Below are 26,771 nucleotides of genomic sequence, written 5' to 3' on the forward strand. Positions count from 1 at the left end.
GATTATAATTTATGGTAATGAGTCTAAGCAGACTAAAAAAGGATAGAAGATCATACTTTTAGTCAATAGTTTTTCTTTTTTTTTTCCTTCTAAAGGGCTTAGCTACTCTTGGCTCTGGCCATCTTAGTGTTATTTTCCATATATGCCATATGTCTGTGTGGTTACAAATATATAGATTCAAATCCCAGCCCCACCACTTACTAGCTATATGACCTTTGGGGAAATTATCTGATTTCTCATGCCTCAGTTTTCTTATCTGTAAAATTAGGATGATAACAGTAACCTGCCACCTAGGTTGTCATGGTATTTAAATGAGTAAATTTAAAAGCCCACATACTAATCAGTAGATAAATCTTAGCCATCATCCCCATCACCATCATTGGACATCTCATTCTTATTTAATTTTTACATGTATTATGTAACTTGAATTGATAATTTTTCCCCACCTAAGGAGGTGGCACGATTTGTATTTATTTATGAAATGATGTTGTAAATAAGAGGAGGCAGAGATCTATTATCTAGTGGTTGGGGCCTGGGGAGCAGAGGTATAGGTGGCAGGGCCGGGTACTAGGAAGGGTCATTTAGCTCCCACTATGTACCAACTCTGGATATGTTCAGTAAAGAGACTGATTTCTGTTACTTTCATCAGGGAGCTCAACATAAGCAAAAGCACTGAATATTGATTTAACTAATCAAGACAGAATGTGTCCTCTATATTCTGACTAATAATAAGAGCTGTTATTTATCCACTGTGATCTATGTATCTCTGTTTCCTTTCATAAAGAATTTAAAGTGGTTTATAATAACTGACATACCTATGTATACATCAGTCACTGGAGGGAATGGAGAGACAGTTCTATCTAGAACCACATAACCTGGGTTAGTGCAGTTTTGGCATGAGGTGTAGCCTGAGTTTCCTGCAGCCCAGGTATTAATGGAATGATGGAGGCTGACATATTTCCATTTTCTAATAACAAGAAGGAATCCTATCAAATTGTTCAGATAAGAGAAAATTTTTCCTGGAGTAGATTCTAGGAAATACTTTATTCCTTGCCCTTGTATTGAATTATCTATGTATAATATAAATGTTAAAAAGGAAAAAAGGTAACACTAATGTAAGATAGAACTTATGAAAGGTTGAAAGATCACCAATGTGAAATTTTCGTCATCAAAACATTCCTTTAATAAGCATAGCCCCCGATACGATCCACACATCTGTGCTGGGTGTTAAGTATGGAGAGATGAAAGACACCATCTTAGCCTCAAGGAGCTTTTATAATTCAAGGGAAAATATATATATATAAATAATTATAAAAGGGTGTGTCCTATGGGAAAATGATATACATGACGAGGGAGTGTGCGAGTGGAGCATTGAACTAGGCTTGTGTGAGGAAAAGTCAAAAGAGACATTGTGAGCCCCTAACTGAGGGGGGCGGGGAGAGGGGAAGAGGAGGGAGTGGCGAATCATCAGACGGGAAGCGGGTGGCAGACCTTCCAGAGGGAATCAGTGGGAGTGAGCACCGTGGCTGAGAGAGTGTGGTGCTCTGTCAACTGTTCAGCTATGGCCATGCTCAGGAAATAAGGTGGGGTGAGGTGTAGGAGGAGATGGGAAGGCTCAGGGTTCAGGGTCCTGGATGATGTGAAAAGACTTTGGACTTCATCCTGCAGGTGATACGGAGGCACCAGAGAGCTTGGAATCTGGAAGAAGCGTGATCTGAGCTCTTCTTTATTAATTGGTCTATTCTACTGGCATGACTTTGCGTTTAGAGGGTTGGCATGAGATAGTCCAAGATTCACGTGCCCACATATAGCACCTTGTTACCCTCGGGCATGTTTCGGTTCACGGCTCTCTGCCTCTGTGGAAAGTGAGGGTGATGAGGCTCCTCAAAGTGGACTGTTGCGAGGGTGAGAAATGTAAGTTTACAGCGTTTGGGACTGAGTGATGCCACAGGACTGCCGTGCCTCCAGCTGAGCACCGTCTGCTAGGGTGAAACTCGGGAAGTGGGGGGAGCCTTTGAAAATGTTGTTTTTCCTTAAATCAAGAGAAGAAAGCCATGGTGGAATTTTGCACTTTGCCTAACATCATTCCCCGTTTTCTGGTGGTAGTGCCCACATTTTCCCTGAGGAACCAGCCCTCCCCGACGGTCCCTCTATGTACTGTGGTGGCCCTGTCTCCAGTCCAGCAGGAGGCTCAGCTCAGGTTTGCCATACGGGACAGAGCCTCCCCCTTCCTACAGGAGTGAGCGAGCCTTGTTAGAACTGTAGTCCTTTGTTGTGGGATTTCTATCTTGAGGCTTATTTAAACCTGAACTGCTGAGGGACACCGTGCACAAAATACTGACCTAAGAATGGTGCTGGTTCTTTCAGAGGAGAGCGGAGCTGTGAGAGGAAGACAGAAATTGTTGTCTGATTACATGGTGTGGTTTCTAGGTACAGCCATGCCTGGAATTATTAGTGGGAGTGGGGAGGAGCCGGAGAGGGAGACAGAGACATGAGCCTTAAAATATTTCTTTTCACTCTTTTTTTAAAAGGCACTTTCCATAGGAAGTGATAGTGAAGCAGAGTTTTGGAAAAGTGGGATTGACCCTTGCATCCAGTCATGTGCACTCGTGATTCCTGTTTTATCTCCATCCCCAACGCAGCCTTAGTTTTCAGCATCATTGTCACTTGTGGAGACTTTTGCAATAAACTCCTAAATGTTTTCCATGACTACAGATTGGCATTTATTCCCTCCTTCCCCTACGGCCTCCAAAGAGACTTTTGTGAAATGCAAATCTGATTGTGCTCTTCCTTAGGTTAAAGCCACTCGGTGACTCCTGTCCAGGCACACTTGTCCTGCCACATCTGCTCTGCCTTCCTGTTACAAGCTCGCCTTTCTTTCCTTTTCACCATTCACCTTATTGCAGCTACACAAGGTTCCCCAAGTGTGCGATGCTCTGTTGTGTTCTGTGCCCCTTCACATGTTGCCTGCCATACCTGGAATGCCCCCAATTCCACCCTCCCTTCACCAGCCTGCTTTGCATCTCTTCCTCTAAGAAGTGTTTCCAACTCTCCCAGGGGGAGCCTCTTATGATTCCTTTATGCCACCACATTACCCTGTTAATGAGGTCTGTTTGCCAGTTTAGGCCTCACTTCCCTATTAGACTTTGAATTACAAGTATTTTATTCATTGTGTATTCTCATGCCAGGGACCATTCTAAATTCTGTAAATACCGCAGAAAGTAAATCAGACAAAATTCCTACTGTCATGGAACTCCTTCTATCAAAAGGAGACAGACAATAACCAAATATACTAGTGATATGTGCTCTGCAGAAAAGTGCTGTAGCGGGTAACAGGACAGAGAGTGACGGGGATGGGAGGTGCTCTTCTACATATGGTGGCCAGGGAAGGCAGCTCTATTAAGGTGATATTGACTGGAGTGGGAGAACTAATAAGGTGTGGGTATCGGGGGAGAGTGTTGAATTTAGAGTCAGATACAGTGTGAGAGACACTGCAGAGTGTTAGTTATAGGGTGAGGAAGGCTCAGAGGAGTTGTGTAAAAATGTGGGTCGAATGAATCCATGAAAGGTTGACCGCTAATGTGCAGGTGGCTTTGGTGGGAGTTTTCATGGGCTTCTTCAGGAAAGAGTCATTTTTGTGGATTTTTTTATACCAAATTCAGGAGTACTATACATGCATGTTATACATGAGGAATATTTAAGTGGCTTCACTACTTTTTCGTTTTGTTTTATTTTTGATCAGATTGATAATTTTTATACTCTGCACACCTGGTCTTAATGGAATGCCTTTATTTTGCTGGTACCTTGTGGATCTGAGGGATTGATTGATGGATTGATTTTTCAATCAGTTGTTCTCTTACTGTTTGGAGTGAGTGATTCCTGTGGAATTCTGCAGAGGCCTCTCTGGAGGAATGTTCTTTGGTAACAAATTTGGCTAAATTTAATGAATAAAGATTTCCTCTTTTGGCCGGCTTTCCATAGATGTGCTCGACAACATGAGTTCTTTCTCACACATTTATTACCATCTTTTTTCTTGACTCCTCTTAATGCAGATGGAGTCCAAGAGAGTTGGGAGGGCCTAACTGACCACTCAGGCCCGGCCTCTCAGTGCTTGTGCAACTTCCTGTGAGAGCTTCGCCTTGATGGGGTCCTTCTAGTCCAGGACTTTCTTCTAAATGTCTGAAGGATCAGAAGTTCTGTTTTGGCCCGAGGTGAGGAGGCTCAGGGGGGAACTAAGTCAGGCTTAATAAACGTAGGAGAGTCTGAAACAGAAGCCAAATTTACAATTTATTGACAGTGACAGCGCTAACCTTCAGAGGGGCTAGGGCATTTGCATGCCTCGGTCAGGGCCTTCTTCCACTCTGTCAACAAAGTCAGAATAAGGGCTCAGTGGGCCCTGGAACTAAGGCAAGAAAGTTTGTTGAAAAAAATCCTGATGGATAGTTTTTTCAGGTTAGGGTAGTAAGATGGGCTTATCTCCTCCACATATACGTACCTGCCGAGGAAACTGCACAGTCAGTTCTGCTGGTCAGGTACTCTCTTCCCTGGGCCAGGCTGGAGACACCCTGATGGATGATTGCTCTTGCTCTTGCCTCGGGTGGTTCCTGGGCACCTCCTCTCTCTTGACATAGCATCTTTTAGGTGGTGCAGTAGAGCTGATTGGTTTCACTAGCATGTGATCCTGCAAACGTGACATAACTCCTCTGGTCCTTAGTCTGCTCCCTTATAAAATGGATACAAAGGAGTACCTTCCTCAGAGAGTCATCCTGAAAACTGAACAAGTTAATGAATGTAAATAATGTCAGCTATTAACTACCCTCACACTCCAGCCTTTTCTCCTTGCAGTTCTACTGGAGTCACCTTTAGGTTGTGTTCCAAAGTCATTTCACACATTTGCGCATAGTGTTTGGGGTTGCTGCTATGGGTAACTACTATTAACCTTTGAATGCATTTTATGTACTTAACTATAGAGGGTAACTTTATTTTTAACTGCTTGTGTCTGAAAATCTCTGCCTTTTAATTGGAGTGCTTAGTCCACTTAAATTTATGTAACTAGTCCTATGGTTAGATTTATTTTAACACTACCATCTTGCTCTTTGTTTTCTATTTGTCTTATTTGTTTATTTCTTTTTACTCCTTTTCTTTTGGATCAATCAAGTATTTCTTAGTATCCCATTTTATCTCCTCTATTGTCTTTTTATTTATTTATTTAAAATATTTATTTATTTGGCTGCCTGGGGTCTTAGTTGTGGCAGGCAGGCTCCTCAGTTGCGGCTAGTGGGCTCCTTAGTTGTGGCATGCATGTGGGCTCTAGTTCCCTCATCAGGGACCGAACCTGGGCCCCCTGCATTGGGAGCATGGAGTCTTATCCACTGTGCCACCAGGGAAGTCCCTCTGTTGTCTTTTTAGCTTTACTTTTGGTCTTATATTTTTGTTTAGTGGTAACCTTAGCATATCATAGTCTAGAATTAATTTTATGCTGTTCTATATATAACGTTAGAACTTATAAAAGTTCTAATGTTAGAACTTAAAAAAATACATCTCCATTCACCCACCTCTTGACAGTTTTACTTCTACATATCATATATACCCATAATACATTAAGCAACCATTTTCTTCTAAAGAAACAAAACAGGCTTTTATACTTACCTTTTCCTGCACTCTTTTCCTTTGTGTAGATCCAAGTTTCCATCTAATATCATTTCTCTTCACCGTAAAAAACTTCATTTACTGTTTCTTGTATCCCAGGACTCCTGGTAATGAATTCTGTCAGCTTTTTGTTTTTCCTTTTTAAAGGATATTTTTGCTGAGATGTAGAATTTTATTTCGGTGGATAATTTTTCTCTCAGCACTTTAAAGATATCATTCCATTGTCTTCTGGCTTGCATTTTTTTTTAAATGAAAGCAACAGTCATTTTTATCGTTATTCTCCTGTATGTAATGTGTCTTTTTTTTCTCTGCTGCTCTAAGATTTTTTTTTGCTTAATCTTCTGTTTTTAGTGATTTGACCATGATGAACCTGGGTATGGTTTTGTATATTTTTCTTGTGGTTCATTGAACTGCATGGATCTGTGGATTGATCTTTTTTCATCATATTTAGAAAGTTTTTCTCTTTTCTTCATACATTATTTCTCTGCCCTAATTTTTTTCTCATCTTTTTCTGGAACTCCAAATTCACATTTGACCACTTGATATTGTCCCATCATTTATTGAGGCTTTGTTCATTTTCTCAAACTTCTCTTCTCTTTGTGCTTCAGTTTGCATAGTTTCTATTGGCCTGTTTTCAAGTTCAGTGGTATTTTTTTCCCTGCACTGTCCAATCTATTGTAAGCTTATCCATTTCTCTGATGAGATTTTCCATTTGTTTGCTCATTATGCCCATCTTTTCTTTTAAATCCTTGAACATATTTATAATAACAATTTTAAAGTCCTTGTCTGTTAATTCTAACATTTATGTCATATCTTGATCAAAATTTTTTGCTTCTCTGTATTTTTTAAGTTTTTTGTTGTATGCACAAACATTGCTCAGTGTTTGAGAGTATGAGTTACTCTATCATCTTCTGAAAAGTGTTGAGTTTTGTTTTGGTAAACAATTAACTTTCTGCTGGCCTGGCCAGATGGTGTTGGATTTAGACTTTAGGGTGGATCCAGAGTGGCCTTTACTCTTGGGCTGTAGTACTAGTGGGCTTTCTAGGGCCTCAGCTGAATGCCTGGAGTGTTCAGCCCAATCGGTTCAGAACTTGAACATCTCTCAGTACTGTGTAACCTCAGGAATCTTGCTTTGGCTCACAGTCTCCGTTGTTCTCTGCCAAGCCTTCTTGTCCTGTGCATTATCAGGTTTGTATTTGACCGAAGACTCAGTGAGACTCCTCGGCAGATTTTGGGGGATTTCTGCTCTTCACAGGTCCTGTCACCTACCCTGCCCACAAAATTCCAGCCCTTTAGCAGTTCTGAATTCTAATTGCTATTTCCTCTGCTCAGTGAGACTGCAGCTGTTTCCTTGGACTCTGCGTCCTTATGCCATGCCTGAAAATGCTCCTGGGTAGAAATCTGGGATGGATTTTGTGTTTATCTCATTTGTTTTCTGTCTGTCAAGTTTCATAGCCCTGTGCTGTCTCTTGTCCAGTGCCTAAAAACAATTGCTTCATGTATTTTGCTGAGTTGTATGATTGTTTATGGTAGGGAAGTAAGTCTGATCATCATTACTGCTCCTATCCGGAACGTGAAGTTTTGCCGAAGGAATTTAGTGGAAACTGCCAAGCCAGTTTCAGAGTTTGTACAGATGAGTTAAATGTGTGAAAATAGCCAAGAAAAAAATGACCAGAAAAAATTGGAAGAAGTTTGTCTAACCAGCTCTCAGAACACAGTATAAAGCTATAGAAATTAAAGTGTGGTGATCATGGTACCACGTTAGGAAAATAGGTTATAGAAAGCTCAGATGCAGATCCATATATGTTTTCTGATAAAGATGGCATTTCCAATCAGTGGGGAAATGGATGAATAGTTATTTAAAATGTTAAGATAATATTAAAGAGTTACTAAGCTCTATTTACGATAGCCAGGACATGGAAGCAACCTAAGTGTCCATCGACAGATGAATGGATAAAGAAGATGTGACACATATATACAATGGAATATCACTCAGCCATAAAAAGAAACGAAATTGAGTTATTTGTAGTGAGGTGGATGGACCAAGAGTCTGTCATACAGAGTGAAGTAAGTCAGAAAGAGAAAAACAAATACTGTATGCTAACACATATATATGGAATCTAAAGAAAAATGGTTCTCAAGAACCTAGGGGCAGGACAGAAATAAAGATGCAGACGTAGAGAATGGACTTGAGGACACGGGGAGGGGGAAGGGGAAGCTGGGACGAAGTAAGAGAGTGGCATGGACATATGTACACTATCAGATGTAAAACAGGTAGCTAATGGGAAGCAGCCGCATAGCACAGGGAGATCACGTCAGTGCTTTGTGACCATCTAGAGGGGTGGGAGACGGAGGGTGGGAGGGATACGCAAGAGGGAGGGGATATGGGGATATAGGTGTATGTATAGCTGATTCACTTTGTTATACAGCAGAGACTAACACAACATGTAAAGCAATTATACTTCAATAAAGATGTTAAAAAAAGAGATAATATTAAATAGTTATTTAATATATTAAAATAGTTGTTTTAGATGTAGTTAAGTTGTTTAGATATAGTTGTTAAGATGTAGATAATTATGTTTCTATTTGGAAAAATTTAAAGTCGGATCTGTATTGCACACCACACATTAACAAAAATTGTAGATAAATTAAACAGCTAAACATTAAAAATAGTCTAAGTGATACTGCTTTTCCTTCCAATGCATGGACAGCATATTTAAATGAATGTAGAGGGTCAACAGAGCAATTATTTCTCCCTTAAGTATTTGAATTTTAAATGTGCCATGGACTTGAGTAATTAAAATTCTGTGTCTCTCTCTGGGCCTAGTACTTATTATGAGTTTGTCCCTGGAGTCCAGACCTACTCCATGTGGCACAGAGATGGTGCCCATTGGTGTAAGAAGAGATGAGTAGCTATATTTTCTGGACTAACTATCGTTTATGATCATACATCTTGATTCACAGAAATATTTCATATTTTTAAGATATATCATCTATTGGGAGATATATTCATGCTTTAAAAATATAAATTACTCTAGTCTTTTTAGAAATCAATTTGCACAATATATCAGGAGTCTTTGTTGCAGTGAGTCCACAACTGTAAATCTATCCTAAATAAATACTCTTTTGTATTTAAAGGAAAAGCTTTGTATTTAAAGATACCGCTTTCAGTTTAATTTATAATGATGAGAAACTGGAAATAACCAAGTTTTCCAAATAAAGAAAACTGGTTAAAAAAATTTAGATTATTGTTTAGCCACTAAAAGGTGAATATATGTAAGTAGTGACATAAAAACATGTTTATGTGTGGGGTAAGAAGGGCAAAATTCAGAACTCATGATTATAATATAAAAGATCTGTACACGAACAAAAGATAAAGTACCTACATACATAAAATATTACATGATTTTGTTTGGGTGCTGCACTGTGGACTTTTTTTACTTACTATATTTCCCAGTTTTTTTAAACAAGCAATTTGTCTTTAACGAGTAACGAAGAAAACATGTATCGTTTGAAATATCTACATATGCGGGTTGAGAAATATTTACTTTTAGTGGCAGGTGAATTTTTCTAAAAGTTCAAATTGTTATAATCCTGTATTTTAAAAAATAATGTGTGTTGTGGTATAACTTATGTTTCTTTAGGTGTCCTCAGGCAAAAAAAAGTAGCGGCTGATGAACGACTTTTCCAACTTTGTCTTTCTAGCATTAATTTTAGGGGGAAAATCTGACCTTAGTTTTCAGTGTTTGGTAGTGTTACAAGTGACCTTTGATCATCTGAATTGCAAAGATTTTTCTTTATTTCAGTAAACTATATATAATATGAAATTTACCATTTAACCACTTTCAAGTATACAGTTCAATGGCATTAAGTACGTTTATGTTGTGCAAATAATTGCAAAGATTTTAAACATCAGCGTTCATTGGCTGATGAAAATCCTCTTGAAAAGTTTTTTAATGCCCTACATATTTACTGAGGACCTACTCAGTACCATATACTGGGGATACAGCAGTGAGTGAATAAGACAGAGATGTTGTTTCTCTCTTCTTAGAGTTTACATTCTCTTAGGGAAGCAAACAGAATAATTGGTTGTAAGTGTGACTGTGAGCTACTCTAAGATGCATACTGGAGAGCAGACCTACTGGGGGGAGGGGTTCAGGAAAGCTTTTCCTGAGGAAGTGACCCTGAGCAGAGAATTGAAGGATGAGTAAAATCCCCTTAGGTATTTAAAACTAGATAAAGAGGGCTTCCCTGGTGGTGCAGTGGTTAAGAATCTGCCTGCCAATGCTAGGGGACACGGGTTCGAGCCCTGGTCCCAGAAGATCCCACATGCCGCGGAGCAACTAAGCTCATGTGCCACAGCTACTGAGCCTGTGCTCTAGAGTCTGTGAACCACAACTACTGAGCCCACATGCTGCAACTACTGAAGCCCATGCACCCTAGAGCCCGCACTCCGCAACAAGAGAAACCACCACAATGAGAAGGCCACGCATTGCAACGAAGAGTAGCCCCAGCTCGCCACAACTAGAGAAAGCCCACGCGCGGCAACGAAGACCCAATGCAGCCAAAAATAAGTAAATGAAATAAATTAAAAAAAAAAAACTAGATAAAGAGTAGGGAGCGGTGTTTGAAGCAAAGGGAACAGCATGTGAGGGAACACCTGAGGCAAGAGAAAGACCCTAGAGAAGAGGGGTGTGGTGCCAGGAAGAGTAAGGTGATGGAGATGAAGAGACAGGAGGGCAGATCCTGGAGGACCCGGGAAGCAGTGGTAAGGGTGTCACTTTTTCCCAAGGGAAATGTGAAACCACCGAAAGGTTTTAATCAGAAAAAATTTATTTAAGATTTAAAGATCACTTTTATTGATTGTGGAGAATGGAATGTCAGCAGGGCCTGTTATGGCTGGAAGAGGAAGGGCCTGATAATGGATTGGAACGTGGCAGCAAGTGGAGGAGAAAGGAATCAAACTTGACTCCTAGGTTTCTGTCTTGAGAAACCATCTACTGAGAAAAGAAACGCTGGAGGAGCAGTTCGGGGAGGAAGATAATGAGTTCAGATTTGGACAAGTTCAGAGTCAGAGGTGCCTGCAGGATATCCAAGAGGAAACGCTTAGTAGGCAGTTGTACTTATGGGTGGAAATCCCGGGAGAGGAGTCTGGGCGTGTAAATGGTAAATGACCCAGCAATAATTAGCATGTTTCATGGCATACTTAAATCTTCTTATGTCTCTTTCATCTGCTTTTTGTCTCTCAGCAGTTATAGGAATGAATCCTATTACTGCGACCAAAAGACGGTTTCTCCTCTAATGCTGACCAACACTTAAAAAGCATAACCGTTTTGCTTATTGCCTTGAACTCCACCTTCACTATGTAAACCCAAAATCCCATCAAAGCAAACTCTGAGACTGCCAATTTTTTTTTTTTTTTTTTTAATGTCTGTGAAAGTTTTAGGCCTGAATGCAAGCCAGAATTTCTCATTATCCAAATAGAAAATGGTGGCCAGGGTGGTTATGAGTTTCACAAGGTTACATAGCTGGGCAGTTGCAAAATTGGCTTTAGAATTCAGGACTCTGCACTGACTGGGTAGTCTTATTTTCACTGCTTTTTACTGCTTTCCCCTCCTATTGAATAGCTGCTGGCTTCAGAGTACCACTTACTAATGATTTGTTTCTTAAGGGACATGGAACAGTGCCTACTCTGGTCTCAGAGCCCTGAGGGCCAAAAATGTAGGGTTTTGGTTTTGGGTTTTTTTTTGGAGAATATTTTGCTTTCTGTATTTCCTTCATTTTTTCCTTCTCTCCCACTATTCCCTTTCTATCCTCCCTTATTTTTAATTTCTTTTCCTTTTTTTTACCCTGCCCCCCTCCCCCCCAACCAGAGGTGGAGCTGGTGAGTGTGGCTGACATTGGATGCTAAATAGATATCCTTCAGCCCCTGGAGTCCAGGTTGGTCCTCAGGGACGATATCTAGTTCCTAAATGTGGCGTATCTAACTCTCAAATTAGTCTTCTGTGTCCTCCTCCTGTTTGGAGGGCGGACGGTTGAGTCACAAGCTCTCATCTCAGAAGGCTTAGCCCTTCCTCCATGCAGTTGAGTGTCTGGCAGGGATGGGGGCTGTGTGTCCTTGTTCCTCCCCCAGCAGCTTTTTGAAGATATAATTGACATATAACTGTGTGTAAGCGTAAGGTGTACGATGTGGTGATTTGATACATGCACGTATATATTGTATTTTTGTAGACTATTTAGTCTAATGATAAGAAATAGCCGAATGAAAATTTTGATTTCTTATGAAAACACTTTAAAACTTCTCAGGGTTCATGGACATGTTTGGCTCGCTAATGAACGAATAACTCAGTGACTGTACTTATGGACATATAATTTTATATATAGTTTCAGGAACTCCATAGATTCAAAGTTAAAGAACTCCTGTTACATAACTTGGGCTACTCTCAAGGACATGTGAACCAGTTTTTCCAGAAGAAAGTTCAAGAATTTCCTCATTTTCTCCAAAGAGTACCAGTACATTTTAAAGGCTTGAATAGGAAGTAGTTAACTTCGCAAATGCCTTACAGACAGTTCACGTCTGCTGATCCATTAGTCACTGTTGACTAATGTGACATCCATCTTCTTGACACACTTGCTGGAAGTTTTAAAAGGTGGTTAGGTGATACTGAATTAGAGTGTTAGAAATTTTTTTTATGTCTTGATAGAAATTTTATATCCTCTTAACGTTCTTCAAATTAATAACCCCATCAGATGTTGTTTGAGCCCTGACAAAAAAAGGACTATCCTTTCCTGATCAAAGTCAGGGCAAAGAGAAGCCTGTTTTATTGGCACGAACCTATTTCTGATGTATCTAATTAAAAATAAAAGGGAGGGGCTTCCCTGGTGGCGCAGTGGTTGAGAGTCCGCCTGCCGATGCAGGGGACACGGGTTTGTGCCCTGGTGCAGGAAGATCCCACATGCCGCAGAGCAGCTGGGCCCGTGAGCCATGGCTGCTGAGCCTGCGTGTCCGGAGCCTGTGCTCCGCAATGGGAGAGGCCACAACAGTGAAAGGCCCGCGTACCGGAGGGAAAAAAAAAAAAAGAGAGGAGAAGATACAAACCGCCATCCTCACTTTCAACCCCTCCAAAGGCGAAAAGAGCCAACAGAGAGTTTATGCGGGGATTATACACAGTGTCCAGAGCAAGTGAGAGGACCTAAGCCTGACCCCTGCTTTGGTCGTGCAGAGGGGGGTGGTAGAAACGCCCCCCTCAGCCACCGCCTTCTTTCATCCCAGTCGGCTTCTCCACTCCCCACTTATCTGAGGTTCACATTCCCTTCATTTCTCTAGTGCTGGGGAAATTTCTCCCAGGCTATGGCCCCTCCTGCTTAGGATGAATTTCTGGCTGGTCGAGATACCTTCTTTTCCTTAATTCACAAGTTTCTTTAAAATCCTGTTTCTTCTGGTAACTAATTGGCACCTTTTTGTTACCAACTCTGTTCTTACCATTATCTAAAATTATATTATTTGTGTGCCCTCCCTCCTTCCTAGTATGAAATCCTCATGAGAGTAGGGGTCTTAGCAGGCTCCTTCACTGTGGTATTCCTATTACCTAGGCCAGTGACCAGTGCCTGGTTCTGGCTGGTGCTCAGTAAATATTCGAATGAGCCAGTGAATGACTATCTTCCCCATAAACTCCTCAAGGACACTGATCGGGTATGGCAGCAGACACAGAGATTTTTATTAAGGGATTGCCTAGTGGTTAGCCTGTCAGGCAGAGCCCAGTGATATAGCCTCCTAAGAGCATTGCCAGTGGTTTTTCTCCACTTTAGAACTTTCTGTGGTTACACAAGCCACACAGAACTTCCTGTGCTCTACTTTGGCCGGTAAAAGAAACTTTCCTTTCTGTCAGAGACGTAAACAGAGTGGCTGAGAGATCTGGCTCTGGAGCCAGACTGACTAGTTCACATCTTCCTGGCTGTGTGACTGGCAGTTACTGACCCTTTATGTGCCTTGGTTTATTCATCTGTAAATGGAGGCCGGCAATAGCAATTGTTTTGTAGGGTTATTCTGAGGATTAAATGAGTTGCTACAGGTAAAGTGTTAAGAGCCATTCTAGGACACAGATGCTCAGTAAATGTTGACAGGGTAATGATGATGATGGTGGTGGTGGTGGTGGTATTTGGCCAATAATATCATAGAATGAGTATATTTGTACTTTGCTTTTAACCTAATCCTTCCATTCTATTACATTTTTTTAATCATTGCTTTCTTAAAATGTCAGAATCAACTCATCTCCTAGAAATATTCTTATCATTTAGAATGCTCACATTAAATAATTTTTTAGAAGAGAGCTTATTAATAAACACAATTTGATTTCTTATATTAGTTGTTTACAATTACTATGTAAAGTTTATTTTCATGGGGATACTGAATAGATTTTTCTTCCCCAGTGTCTATACAAAATAAGTTACATCTATTTGGAGCATTTCTGTAAAACTGTCTTTCATATTTGAATCTTCCTCACATATTTTCCTAAAGGAAGATTAATAAAATATTATGATAAAATCAAGCTGAACTGCCCGGTGTGGAAAATATTTCCTTGCAAGGTTATTTTCTTGAATTTTTAAAAACGATTTCACATAGAACTTAATTATTCATCTATGTTGCTTTTAAAATATGGTGAATTCATAAATTCCAGATTGAAAGCTTCTGTTAGGAAGAATTATTTGTCGGCCAACCTTAAGAATGGGAGGGGCAGGGGAGGGGACAGTGAGAAAACAAAAAGAAAAACCTTCACTTATAACCCACACCCTTAGTTAATCACTTTTATAGTAATCTGGGCAGAGAGGGAAACTACAAATAAAATTGAAACATAATCGGTCTGTGACCTAAATCTTTTTTTGGTTTTTGTTATTGCTAAAATATTAATAGCAAAATTACTGTTCATAGTTTTTGTTTTTTTTAATTTTTTAATTTTATTTTTTTTTATACAGCAGGTCCTTATTAGTCATCAGTTTTATACACATCACTGTATACATGTCAATCTCAATCGCCCAATTCATCACACCACCACGACCACCCCCCCCCGCTGCTTTCCCCCCTTGGTGTTCATACGTTTGTTCTCTACGTCTGTGTCTCAATTTCTGCCCTGCAAACCGGTTCATCTGTACCGTTTTTCTAGGTTCCACATATATGCATTAATATACGATATTCGTGTTTCTCTTTCTGACTTACTTCACTCTGTATGACAGTCTCTAGATCCATCCACGTCTCAACAAATGACCCAATTTCATTCCTTTTTATGGCTGAGTAATATTCCATTGTATATATGTACCACATCTTCTTTATCCATTCGTCTGTCGATGGGCATTCAGGTTGCTTCCATGTCCTGGCTACTGTAAGTAGTGCTGCAGTGAACATTGGGGTACGTGTGTCTTTTTGAATGATGGTTTTCTCTGGGTATATGCCCAGTAGTGGGATTGCTGGATCATATGGTAATTCTATGTTCAGTTTTTTAAGGAACCTCCATACTGTTCATAGTGGTTGTATCAACTTACATTCCCACCAACAGTGCAAGAGGGTTCCCTTTTCTCCACACCCTCTCCAGGATTTGCTGATTGTAGATTCTCTGATGATGCCCATTCTAACTGGTGTGAGGTGATACCTCATTGTAGTTTTGATTTGCATTTCTCTAATAATTAGTGATGTTGAGCAGCTTTTCATGTACTTCTTGGCCATCTGTATGTCTTCTTTGGAGAAATGTCTATTTAGGTCTTCTGCCCATTTTTGGATTGGGTTGTTTGTTGTTTTAGTATTGAGCTTCATGAGCTGTTTATATATTTTGGAGATTAATCCTTTGTCCCTTGCTTCGTTTGCAAATATTTTCTCCCATTCTGAGGGTTGTCTTTTTGTCTTGTTTATGGTTTCCTTTGCTGTGCGAAAGCTTTGAAGTTTCATTAGGTCCCATTTGTTTATTTTTGTTTTTATTTCCATTACTCTAGGAGGTGGATCACAAAAGATCTTGCTGTGATTTATGTCAAAGAGTGTTCCTCCTATGTTTTCCTCTAAGAGTTTTATAGTGTCCAGTCTTACATTTAGGTCTCTAATCCATTTTGAGTTTATTTTTGTGTATGGTATTAGGAAGTGTTCTAATTTCATTCTTTCACATGTAGCTGACCAGTTTTCCCAGCACCACTTATTGAAGAGACTGTCTTTTCTCCACTGTATATCCTTGCCTCCTTTGTCGTAGATTCGTTGACCATAGGTGCGTGGGTTTATCTCTGGGCTTTCTATCTTGTTCCATTGATCTATGTTCCTGCTTTTGTGCCAGTACCATATTGTCTTGATTACTGTAGCTTTGTTGTATAGTCTGAAGTCAGGGAGTCTGATTCCTCCAGCTCCGTTTTTTTCCCTCAAAACTGCTTTTGCTATTCGGGGTCTTTTGTGTCTCCATACAAATTTTAAGATTTTTTATTCTAGTTCCCTAAAACATGCCATTGGTAATTTGATAGGGATTGCATTGAATCTGTAGATTGCTTTCACAATATTGATTCTTCCAATCCAAGAACGTGGTATATCTCTCCATCTGTTGGTATCATCTTTCATTTCTTTCATCAGTGTCTTATAGATTTCTGCATACAGGTCTTTTGTCTCCCTAGGTAGGTTTATTCCTAGGTATTTTATTCTTTTTGTTGCAGTGGTAAATGGGAGTGTTTCCTTAATTTCTCTTTCAGATTTGTCATCATTAGTGTATAGGAATGCAAGAGATTTCTGTGCATTAATTTTGTATCCTGCAACTTTACCAAAGTCATTGATTAGCTCTAGTAGTTTTCTGGTGGGATCTTTAGGATTCTCTATGTATAATATCATGTCATCTGCAAACAGTGACAGTTTGACTTCTTCTTTTCCAATTTGTATTCCTTTTATTTCTTTTTCTTCTCTGATTGCCGTGGCTAGGACTTCCAAAACTATGTTGAATAATAGTGGTGAGAGCAGACATCCTTGTCACATTCCTCATCTTAGAGGAAAGGCTTGCGGTTTTTCACCATTGAGCATGATGTTTGCTGTGGGTTTGTCATATATGGCCTTTATTATGTTAAGGTAGCTTCTGTCTATGCCCACTTTCTGGAGAGTTTTTATCATAAATGGGTGTTGAATTTTTTCAAAAGCTTTTTCTGCATCTATTGAGATGATCATATGGTTTTTATTCTTCAATTTGTTAATATGGTGTATCACATTGATTGAATTACATGTACTGAAGAATCCTTGCATCCCTGAGATAAGTCCCACTTGATCATGGTATGTGATCCTTTAAATGTGTTGTTGGATTCTGTTTGCTAGTATTTTGTTGAGGATTTTTGCATCTATATGCATCAATGATATTGGTCTGTAATTTTCTTTTTTTGTGGTATCTTTGTCTGGTTTTGGTATCAGGGTGATGGTGGCCTCATAGAATGAGTTTGGGAGTGTTCCTTCCTCCACAATTTGTTGGAAGAGCTTGAGAAGGATGGGTGTTAGCTCTTCTCTAAATGTTTGACAGAATTCGCCTGTGAAGCCATCTGGTCCTGGACTCTTGTTTGTTGGAAGATTTTTAATCACAGTTTGAATTTCATTACTTGTGATTGTTCTGTTCATATTTTCTATTTCTTCCTGGTTCAGTCTTGGAAGGTTATACCTTTCTAAGAATTTGTCCATTTCTTCCAGGTTGTCCCTTTTATTGGCATAGAGTTGCTTGTAGTAGTCTATTAAGGTGCTTTGTATTTCTGCGGTGTCTGTTGTAGCTTCCTCTTTTTCATTTCTAATATTATTGATGTGAGTCCTCTCCCTCTTTTTCTTGATGAGTCTGGCTAATGGTTTATCAATTTTGTTTATCTTCTCAAAGAACCAGCTTTTAGTTTTATTGATCTTTGCTATTGTTTTCTTTGTTTCTATTTCATTTATTTCTCCTCTGATCTTTATGATTTCTTTCCTTCTGCTAACTTTGGGTTTTGTTTGTTCTTTCTCTAGTTCCTTTAGGTGTAACGTTAGATTGTTTATTTGAGATTTTTCTTGTTTCTTGAGGTAGGCTTGTATAGCTATAAACTTCCCTCTTAGACTGCTTTTGCTGCATCCCATAGGTTTTGGGTCATCATGTTTTCATTGTCATTTGTCTCTAGGTATTTTTTTATTTTCTCTTTGATTTCTTTGGTGATCTCTTGGTTATTTAGTAACGTATTGTTTAGCTCCATGTGTGTGTGTTTTTTACGTTTTTTCCCCTGTAATTGGTTTCTAATCTCATAGCGTTGTTGTCAGAAAAGATGCTTGATATGATTTCAGTTTTCTTAAATTTACTGAGGCTTGATTTGTGACCCAAGATGTGTTCTATCCTGGAGAATGTTCTGTGCGCACTTGAGAAGAAAGTGTAATCTGCTGTTTTTGGATGGAATGTCCTATAAATATCAATTAAATCTATCTGGTCTATTGTGTCATTTAAAGCTTGTGTTTACTTATTTATTTTCATTTTGGATGATCTGTCCATTGGTGTAAGTGAGATGTTAAAGTTCCCCACAATTATTGTGTTACTTTCGATTTCCTCTTTTATAGCTGTTAGCAGTTGCCTTATGTATTGAGGTGCTCCTATGTTGAGTGCATATATATTTATAATTGTTATATCTTCTTCTTGGATTGATCCCTTGATCATTATGTAGTGTCCTTCCTTGTCTCTTGTAACATTCTTTATTTTAAAGTCTATTTTATCTGATATGAGTATTGCTACTCCAGCTTTCTTTTGACTTCCATTTGCATGGAATATCTTTTTCCATCCCCTCACTTTCAGTCTGTATGTGTCCCTAGGTCTTATGTGGGTCTCTTGTAGACAGCACATAGATGGGTCTTGTGTTTCTATCCATTTAGCAAGCCTGTGTCTTTTGGTTGGAGCATTTAATCCATTCACGTTTAAGGTAATTATCGATATGTATGTTCCTATGACCATTTTCTTAATTGTTTTTGGTTTGCTTTTGTAGGTCATTTTGTTCTCTTGTGTTTCCTACTTAGAAGTTCCTTTAGCATTTGTTGTGGAGCTGGTTTGGTGGTGTTGAATTCTCTTAGCTTTTGCTTGTGTGTAAAGCTTTTGATTTCTCCATTGAATCTGAATGAGATCCTTGCAGGGCAGAGTAACTTGGTTGTAGGTTCTTCCCTTTCATCACTTAAAGTATATCATACCACTCCTTTCTGGCTTGTAGAGTTTCTGCTGAGAAATCAGCTGTTAACCTTATGGAAGTTCCCTTCTATGGTATTTGTCATTTTTCCCTTGCTGCTTTCAATAATTTTTCTTTGTCTTTAATTTTTGCCAGTTTGATTACTGTGTGTCTCAATGTGTTTCTCCTTGGGTTTATCCTGTATGGGACTCTCTGTGCTTCCTGGACTTGGGTGGCTATTTCCTTACCCATGTTAAGGAAGTTTTCGACTGTAATCTCTTCAAATATTTTCTCGGGTCCTTTCTCTCTCTCTTCTCCTTCTGGGACCCCTGTATTGCCAATGTTGTTGAGTTTAATGTTGTCTCAGAGGTCTCTTAGGCTGTCTTCATTTCTTTTCATTCTGTTTTCTTTATTCTGTGTCGCAGCAGTGAATTCCACCATTCTGTCTTCCAGGTCACTCATCTGTTCTTCTGCCTCAGTTATTCTGCTATTGATTCCTTGTAGTGTAGTTTTCATTTCAGTTATTGTATTGTTCGTCTCTGTTTGTTCTTTAATTCTTCTAGGTCTTTGTTAAACATTTCTTGCATCTTCTCGATCTTTGCCTCCATTCTTTTTCCGACGTCCTGGATCATCTTTACTATCATTATTCTGAATTATTTTTCTGGAAGATTGCCCTATCTCCGCTTCATTTAGTTGTTTTTCTGGGATTTTATCTTGTTGCTTCATCTGGTACATAGCCCTGTGCCTTTTATCTTGTCTATCTTTCTGTGAATGTGGTTTTTGTTCCACAGGCTGCACAATTGTAGTTCTTTTTGCTTCTGCTCCATAGTTTCTTAATAGTCTAAAATTTTTCATTTTCTTTTCAGCCTTCTGCTCTTCTATCTCCATTCTAAAAAGGCACTTAAGAGAGAAAAATAACCTTGGAAAGGATTTTAAAGGGAAAGAGTATAAAAGCAGTAGACAAGATGTCTGAGAATTTTCTCATTTGTTTTTTAATGGGGCATGTGGATAATAGGTGTGTCTCTGAAGGAACTTCAGTTTTGTATAAATGAGTTATCCTATTTTCAGTCTGTTGGAGCTCTCTGGCCTCCCCAATCCGGGAAGTTACAGGCTTGAGGAGTTGGTTCTTTTGTTGATGATAGCATTCAATTTTAATTCTCAACACACCAGTTCTTTTCTTACAAAAAGCCTCACTGTAGAGTTGGTAGGATGAGTAATAGATGCTCTCTTGGGTCATATGGATAACACCAGAAAATGACAGTAGAAAGAAATAGAGAATACTTTTAAAAAACAAGGTACTTGGGGCTTCCCTGGTGGCACAGTGGTTGAGAGTCCGCCTGCCGATGCAGGGGACACGGGTTCGTGCCCCGGTCCGGGAGGATCCCATGTGCCACAGAGTGGCTGGGCCCGTGAGCCATGGCTGCTGAGCCTGCGCGTCCGGACCCTGTGCTCCGCAAAGGGAGAGGCCACAACAGTGAGAGGCCCGCATGCCACAAAAAGAAAAAAAACCAAAAAACAAGGTACTTGGCTTGGAAGCAGTGCAGACCTCAGACAGAAACTACCTTGAAACTAAATTATTTAAATATAAAAGAATAAAAGGTTAAAATACTCTCAGTTAATCTGTATAGTATATTTTCATGTTTTTAATGGTCTATCAGTGTCATTCGTTGTGCTTATTTTTAGTTGGAAAAGGTGTTGGTAGCAGAATAGGAGTTTGCTGCGTGGTGTGCTAACACTGGCCTAGGGTATTTAATATGTACATGCATGTCATGTGTATGTCATGGTGGGGGTGGGGGTGATTGTCAGGAGCCTTCCAGAACAATTATCTTTCTTATGCTTTCCAGGTTTTCACCTGATGGAAGACTAATTGTATCATGTAGTGAGGATAAAACTATTAAAATCTGGGATACCACAAATAAGCAATGTGTTAATAACTTCTCAGATTTTGTAGGGTAAGTCCATTCTCTTTTTGCATTTATATGGGTTAGTTTGATACGGAGACATTTAATTATTACAATTCAAATAAAGAAATGAGAGTAAAGAGAAATCAAACTATTAGACCATCTTATTCTTTCCTCCTAGGTTTGCAAATTTTGTGGATTTTAACCCTAATGGTACATGCATAGCTTCAGCAGGTTCTGATCATACCGTGAAAATCTGGGATATAAGAGTGAACAAGTTACTCCAGCATTATCAAGGTAACAATTTCCATAACAAAATTCAGTTGTAAAATGGGCTCCTCTAGGAAGTTCTTAACGCTGACAGACTATCCTTCTCAGTGTGGCTTAGCCCTCTTAATGAGAAAGATGGGCTGACTTTGAACTGACTAGAGAAGAGTTAGAGTAGAAGAGCTGGAGTAGAGGCCAGCGTACAGAAGGGGGTGGAGGGACCTTAAAAATGCTGCCAGGGCTGTAAAAAAAAAAATAATAATAAAGAAGAAGAAAAAAGGTTACTGTAAGATTTTCAAACTTAATTATCTGCTTTGTATAAGACTCCAGGATACGGCTTCCCTGGTGGCGCAGTGGTTGAGAGTCCACCTGCCGATGGAGTGGACACGGGTTCGTGCCCCGGTCCTGGAAGATCCCGCGTACCGCGGAGCGGCTGGGCCCGTAAGCTATGGCCGCTGAGCCTGCGCGTCTGGAGCCTGTGCTCCATAACGGGAGAGGCCACAACAGTGAGAGGCCCGTGTACCGCAAAAAAAAAAAGAATCCAGGATAGAAATTGACTCAGAAGGAGATACCTGAGCACAGATAGGTGTTATAACTGGTAGAAAACAACATCCTACTGTGCCCATATATTGAAGTTAAAAGAGAAATGAATTGATTTCTCTGTGTATATTAGATTTATATTAAATCCACATTTCCCTTTCTTTTTTTTTTTTTTTTGGTTTTTGTTTGTTTGTTTTTTGCGGTATGTGGGCCTCTCACTGTTGTGGCCTCTCCCGTTGTGGAGCACAGGCTCCGCTCTGCGGCATGTGGGATCTTCCCGGACCGGGGCATGAACCCGTGTCCCCTGCATTGGCAGGTGGACTCTCAACCACTGCACCACCAGGGAAGCCCCACATTTCCCTTTCTTAATAACTATAATGTAGCAGACACTGTGCTAAATCCTCACAACAGCCCTAAGAGGTATTACTGTTACCTCCACTTTAAAGATAAGGAAACTGAGGCTTAAAGGGGCTAAGTTACTTGCTAAAATATTGATAGAACTGATGTGGGACTTTCTGTTTATAAAGTACATTTTTATAAAATACAGTGATGAACAAACTTTTGATCGCTGTGTTATGCTGCCTCCTATTGGAAGGAGGTTGTCCAGAAATGAATTCTCAAGCTGGCAAGACTGCCCTTCTCCACATATATCTCCATACTCTTCACCCCTTGACCCAAGCAACTAACTGGTAATTAAATTTAGTTTAAGGCTAAGATGTAAGCTGGTGGTAATCAATGGTTGCTTATATTGGTAATATATCTGAAGATTTTATAGTTATGTGTTTATTAAGATCATTCTTCCATGACTTACTCTCATTTGTAAAGCTATTCTGTGTCATGAGCTATGTGGAATTTTGGTTGCTGTGGAGACATTGCCCCGAATTGATTCTTTCAGCCTGGTATTGCTAATAGGGTAAAGGGGCATCTCTAGAATTAAGAATTATTCTCTGAACTTTTTGCTTTAATTTTCTACAAATCAGTTCACAGCGGTGGAGTTAATTGTGTGTCATTCCATCCTTCGGGTAACTATCTCATCACTGCTTCTTCAGATGGTATGCTTAAGATTCTGGACCTCTTAGAAGGAAGGCTTATATATACACTTCAAGGACATACGGTATGAACAGTAAGATTTTTACTTCTTAAATAATATATCTTTAAAAGTTTTGATCCATTTTATTATATGGCTTTATTATTTTTCCAAGTGTAGCACACATTGCTGCTACCACAATGTGTTTTGTTTTTTTTTGCTTCCAAGGCTATGTTTTTTATTTTAAAATAAATATTATTTTTTATCTTTAAATAAATATTATTTATTGTAATTCATGTCAAAATCAATGTGTATCTTTCAGTGGACATTAACTTAATCCTTTACTGCTATCTTCCTCAGTATGTAGTATAGGTTTGACTGGTTAAATGGTGATGGATACATGTTTTTCTTACTTCTGATCTTTCCCCTCATGTGGAGGCTGTCCCACTAGCTTTGACCCTCTTAGCCTCCACACCCCCTCACTCTATCCTTTCACTAATCTGATTGGCGAGTTTAGAAGGAGAAATTTGACAAGTCGAGCCCAATGCCTTCTACTCTTGGGAGCCTGTACCTGTCTGTATGGTTTTCCTCTGATATTTCTTGTGGGGAGGGCTGCCCTTGTCCAGCCTTGTCTGTGACTGGGTACTCAAATCTGACTCATTCTGGGATTCAGTTCTAGAAAGCCCAGTTGCCCACAGATAAAGCCACATTTTCTCTTTATAAGCCTTCATCAGTAAGAAAGATAATATTTCTTTTGTCTTATTTTTCAATTGTTTTAGGAAACCAGTGGGGAAGTGGGGTGCTATCTATTGAGCCTATTCAATCACACACACACACACAAACACACATATACACTAGTATATAATGTACTAAAGAAAAACTTTTTAAGTGTAGAAACTATCTTTCCTTTCTGGGTAAATATTCAAACTTCTCTAAATTTTTTAGAATGCATCCTCTTTTTTTTTTTTAATAAGATGTACTAGGTACTTCCTTTTAACCAAGTATAAGTTATTTATATCCAGAAATAGAATGGGTTTTGTGGTCTAAGGGAGAAGTTTTTTTTTCTGCCTTCATGTATCCTGCCAGACTTCCTGCTTGCTTTATCATTTGTTCTGCAGCTGTGTTAGAGTGAAGCAGAAATAGACACTAACCAGCTCAGATATATGTGTACCCATGGATTTAGGCTGGATGAACAACAAATAAAAGTGGCCAAAGATTAAAATATCCATGGAGGAAGGACAGAGTAATAGAAAAAAGATAAATAAAATAATTTAGGAGAAAAGCACTACACATGAATATGGAATATTTCACAGTCTGGAGGTGAAGGTGTTTATGAGGCTATAATAACCTGAGTCTGTGGGATGGTCTACTTGAAAAATATAAGATGTTTTTCCTTCAAGATTTTCTTGCATAGATTAAGGACATATTAAAAACAAACAGTATACGGATATTTTTGAAATGAGGAAGATTTACTCTTATCCTGACTGAAAATTGACCTAGAGGTCATGTTGTGACTGTGCGGGGTATAGTCTTGTCCAGCTCCACAGCCATTGCTCCATTTCGTGTTCCTGTTACCTCTCACCTAGATAATTGCAGTAACTTCCTAACTGCCCTGCAACCATTTGTTCTGACTCCAACTCATCATTCTCACAATCGTGATATCAATTTTCATCAATCACAGCTCTTCTATCCATGTCCTGCTCTTAAAACTTTGAGTGGCTCAATATTGCCCACATGAAGGGAGAACTCAGTGAAGCCTGTTGTGGTCAGGAAATAAGCTTTGTTCATGCAGCCTCATTCCCATCACCTACAGAATTATCATTCAGTTTCTGCTAGTGATTTGTTGAATAAAGAATCCAAAGCCAGAAAATCTTAACAGAAATTCTTACTAACTTACCTATGCACAAGCTTTTCTTTAAAGGGGAGAAGAGTGTATTTTCTCATTTTTATTAGCATCTCTTTTTTCACTTAGTATCATTTATAGATGTTTTAATGTAATTGGGTTGATTCTTTGATTCTCTTTGCCTGCATAAGTTACTAACAGCTGGATATGTTCTCAAGACATTGCATAAATAGTCTGCACAAGTTAGGATGAAAAATTAATACTCACGGCCTTCTTGGCCATGAGAACACATTACCAAGTAAGTTTTTCTTTTATCTCCCTTTATTTCTTAGGGGCCTGTCTTCACTGTTACATTTTCAAAAGGTGGAGAGCTGTTTACATCAGGAGGTGCAGATGCACAGGTTTGTAAATCTCTCGGCTCCCTCTTTGATTTGGTTAGGGGCATGGAATCTGAGACCTCAGCTAAGATTTTTACAACCAGCTAGTTTGTATATGTTAAGATGATTATCAATGAGTTTATATTTTAATTTAGTGCCAGGAAGTCTGCTATCTCATAGCTGAAATACTTCCAGTTCTGATAGTTTTTGGAACTCAAATAGCAGTTATTTTCTTTTGCTCATCTTTACACTTAATTATAATACATAAAACTGACACTTACTGAATACCTAATATTGGTGTGGCCCTTTCACTTGAATTATTGCCTAATCTATTGTCTGTATGCCTTGTTTTTCAAATGTTGATTAAGCTCCTTGAGGATGGTAAAATTAAATTGTTTGTATAGCAAATCTGCATTTATTTGAAATGACCAAAAATCATTCAGAGCCAGATTTATTGAATAAGGTGGACAGTAAAGCCAAAAACATGATTTTGGGCTTTGGGAAAAATAAAAGAGGATTTTAAGATAATAAGTTATTTTCTTAATATGAATTTTAAACTGGACAAAAAGGCAATTTGAAATGCTAAATCTCTCCCTATCACCCTTTAAAAAAAAAAAAGTGTTGAGATGTAATGTTGTCAGAATATATATCTAGCCTTCCTGACTATTTTGAGAGACAATTCTATATATTCATTTTTTTAAAAATTTACTTCTACTGCTTGTACATGCAAGTCAATAACTGCCAACCTGATTAATTTGTATAGGTCTTATTGTGGAGGACTAATTTTGATGAACTGAATTGTAAAGACGTTATTAAAAGAAACCTCAAAAGATTACACTTTGATTCACCACCACATCTTCTTGATATCTACCCAAGGACACCACATCCCCGGGAGGGAAAAATTGAAACTATTGAAGTGAGTACTTTGTGCATATTTGCCCTACCATTTGTTAAGTGTACACTTTGGGGCTGTTGGTCAACTAGATGCTTGAAATTATACTTAATTAGATGAAACCTAGTCCTGCTTTAAAACAGCAGCACTTCAAGAAACAATTATTTTCACTAATAAAATAAAACTGTAAATAAGGTAGTGTGTAATAGTACTAAAGCCTCTCATATTTGCTTCTTGAAGATTTAGAAATAAAACTTAAAAATTGTGTTAATAATAATGGAAATGAGGAATCAAATCTAAGACCTCTGATGACTGTAAAGTCTGAGCTGGCTTCATATTCTAGGCACGTTTAGGGAGCTCATGTGATGGCTGTCAAGAGAACAGGGCTGAAGGGCAAGAATTTTTAGAGCAGTTATTGAAATAGGTATCTTGAAGCCCTTTTACAATAAAAAATAAAATAAAAGGTCTTATGAACAGTAAAAAGAAGAGACTTAAGCATTAAACCTAATAGTTGAGACCATTTTACTGTTTGCCAACATATATTTTCAAGTATATAATTATCTGTTTAGCTGTAAATTTTTGTTGGCAAGTTCCCTTAGGTCCTATAGATTTAAATGTTCTACTCTCTTCAAAGAAAAAAGTTCTGTCTTTGCTGGGTACTTTGCTGGTATTAGTCTATTTCTTTCCATTTTGCATGATTCTTTTTTTTTTTTTTTTTTTTGCTGGCTTGTGGGATCTTCGTTCCCCAACCAGGGATTGAACCCGGGTCCACAGCAGTGAAAGCGCTGAATCCTAACCACTGGACTGCCAGGGAATTCCCATTGCATGATTCTTCTTAAGTTGTTTTTTCTCTCAGAAAGAGCAGATATCAGGAATTACTATTATCTGTTCATCTGAATTTTTTTCCCAATCACTGGCAGAGTCTTTCTTTGCTTTTCAAGTAGATGCTTAAAAATTCTTAAGATATTATTCCTGAGTGGCAGTTCACAGCCACCTCCTGCTTGTTATTCATGCTGTAGTTCCAGACCCCCTTCTGTGGTCTCTGGCTTCCTTACCCCATGTCAGTTCTTTAATTTTGGTTTCCTTGGTCTTAGCCTTTTCTCTTACCTCAGGTATTTCT

The 26,771-nt window shown here is 38.9% G+C and overlaps 1 protein-coding gene across 9 annotated transcripts in view; it reads left to right on the forward strand.

Moving 5' to 3' along the window:
• The window catches only part of POC1B (POC1 centriolar protein B), a 142,954-nt gene that overhangs the window by 62,876 nt on the left and 53,307 nt on the right, over window positions 1-26,771 (forward strand). For all 9 annotated transcript variants that reach the window (XM_079937199.1, XM_079937201.1, XM_079937196.1 and 6 more), the window contains 5 exons: window positions 20,649-20,756; window positions 20,887-21,002; window positions 22,493-22,626; window positions 24,715-24,783; window positions 25,523-25,675. In XM_079937199.1, the coding sequence (XP_079793325.1) occupies window positions 20,649-20,756; window positions 20,887-21,002; window positions 22,493-22,626; window positions 24,715-24,783; window positions 25,523-25,675 (580 nt within the window). The remainder of the gene's footprint in view (window positions 1-20,648; window positions 20,757-20,886; window positions 21,003-22,492; window positions 22,627-24,714; window positions 24,784-25,522; window positions 25,676-26,771) is intronic.

This window comes from Stenella coeruleoalba, assembly GCF_951394435.1.
Source record: "Stenella coeruleoalba genome assembly, chromosome: 11".
NCBI classification, from domain to species: Eukaryota; Metazoa; Chordata; class Mammalia; order Artiodactyla; family Delphinidae; genus Stenella; species Stenella coeruleoalba.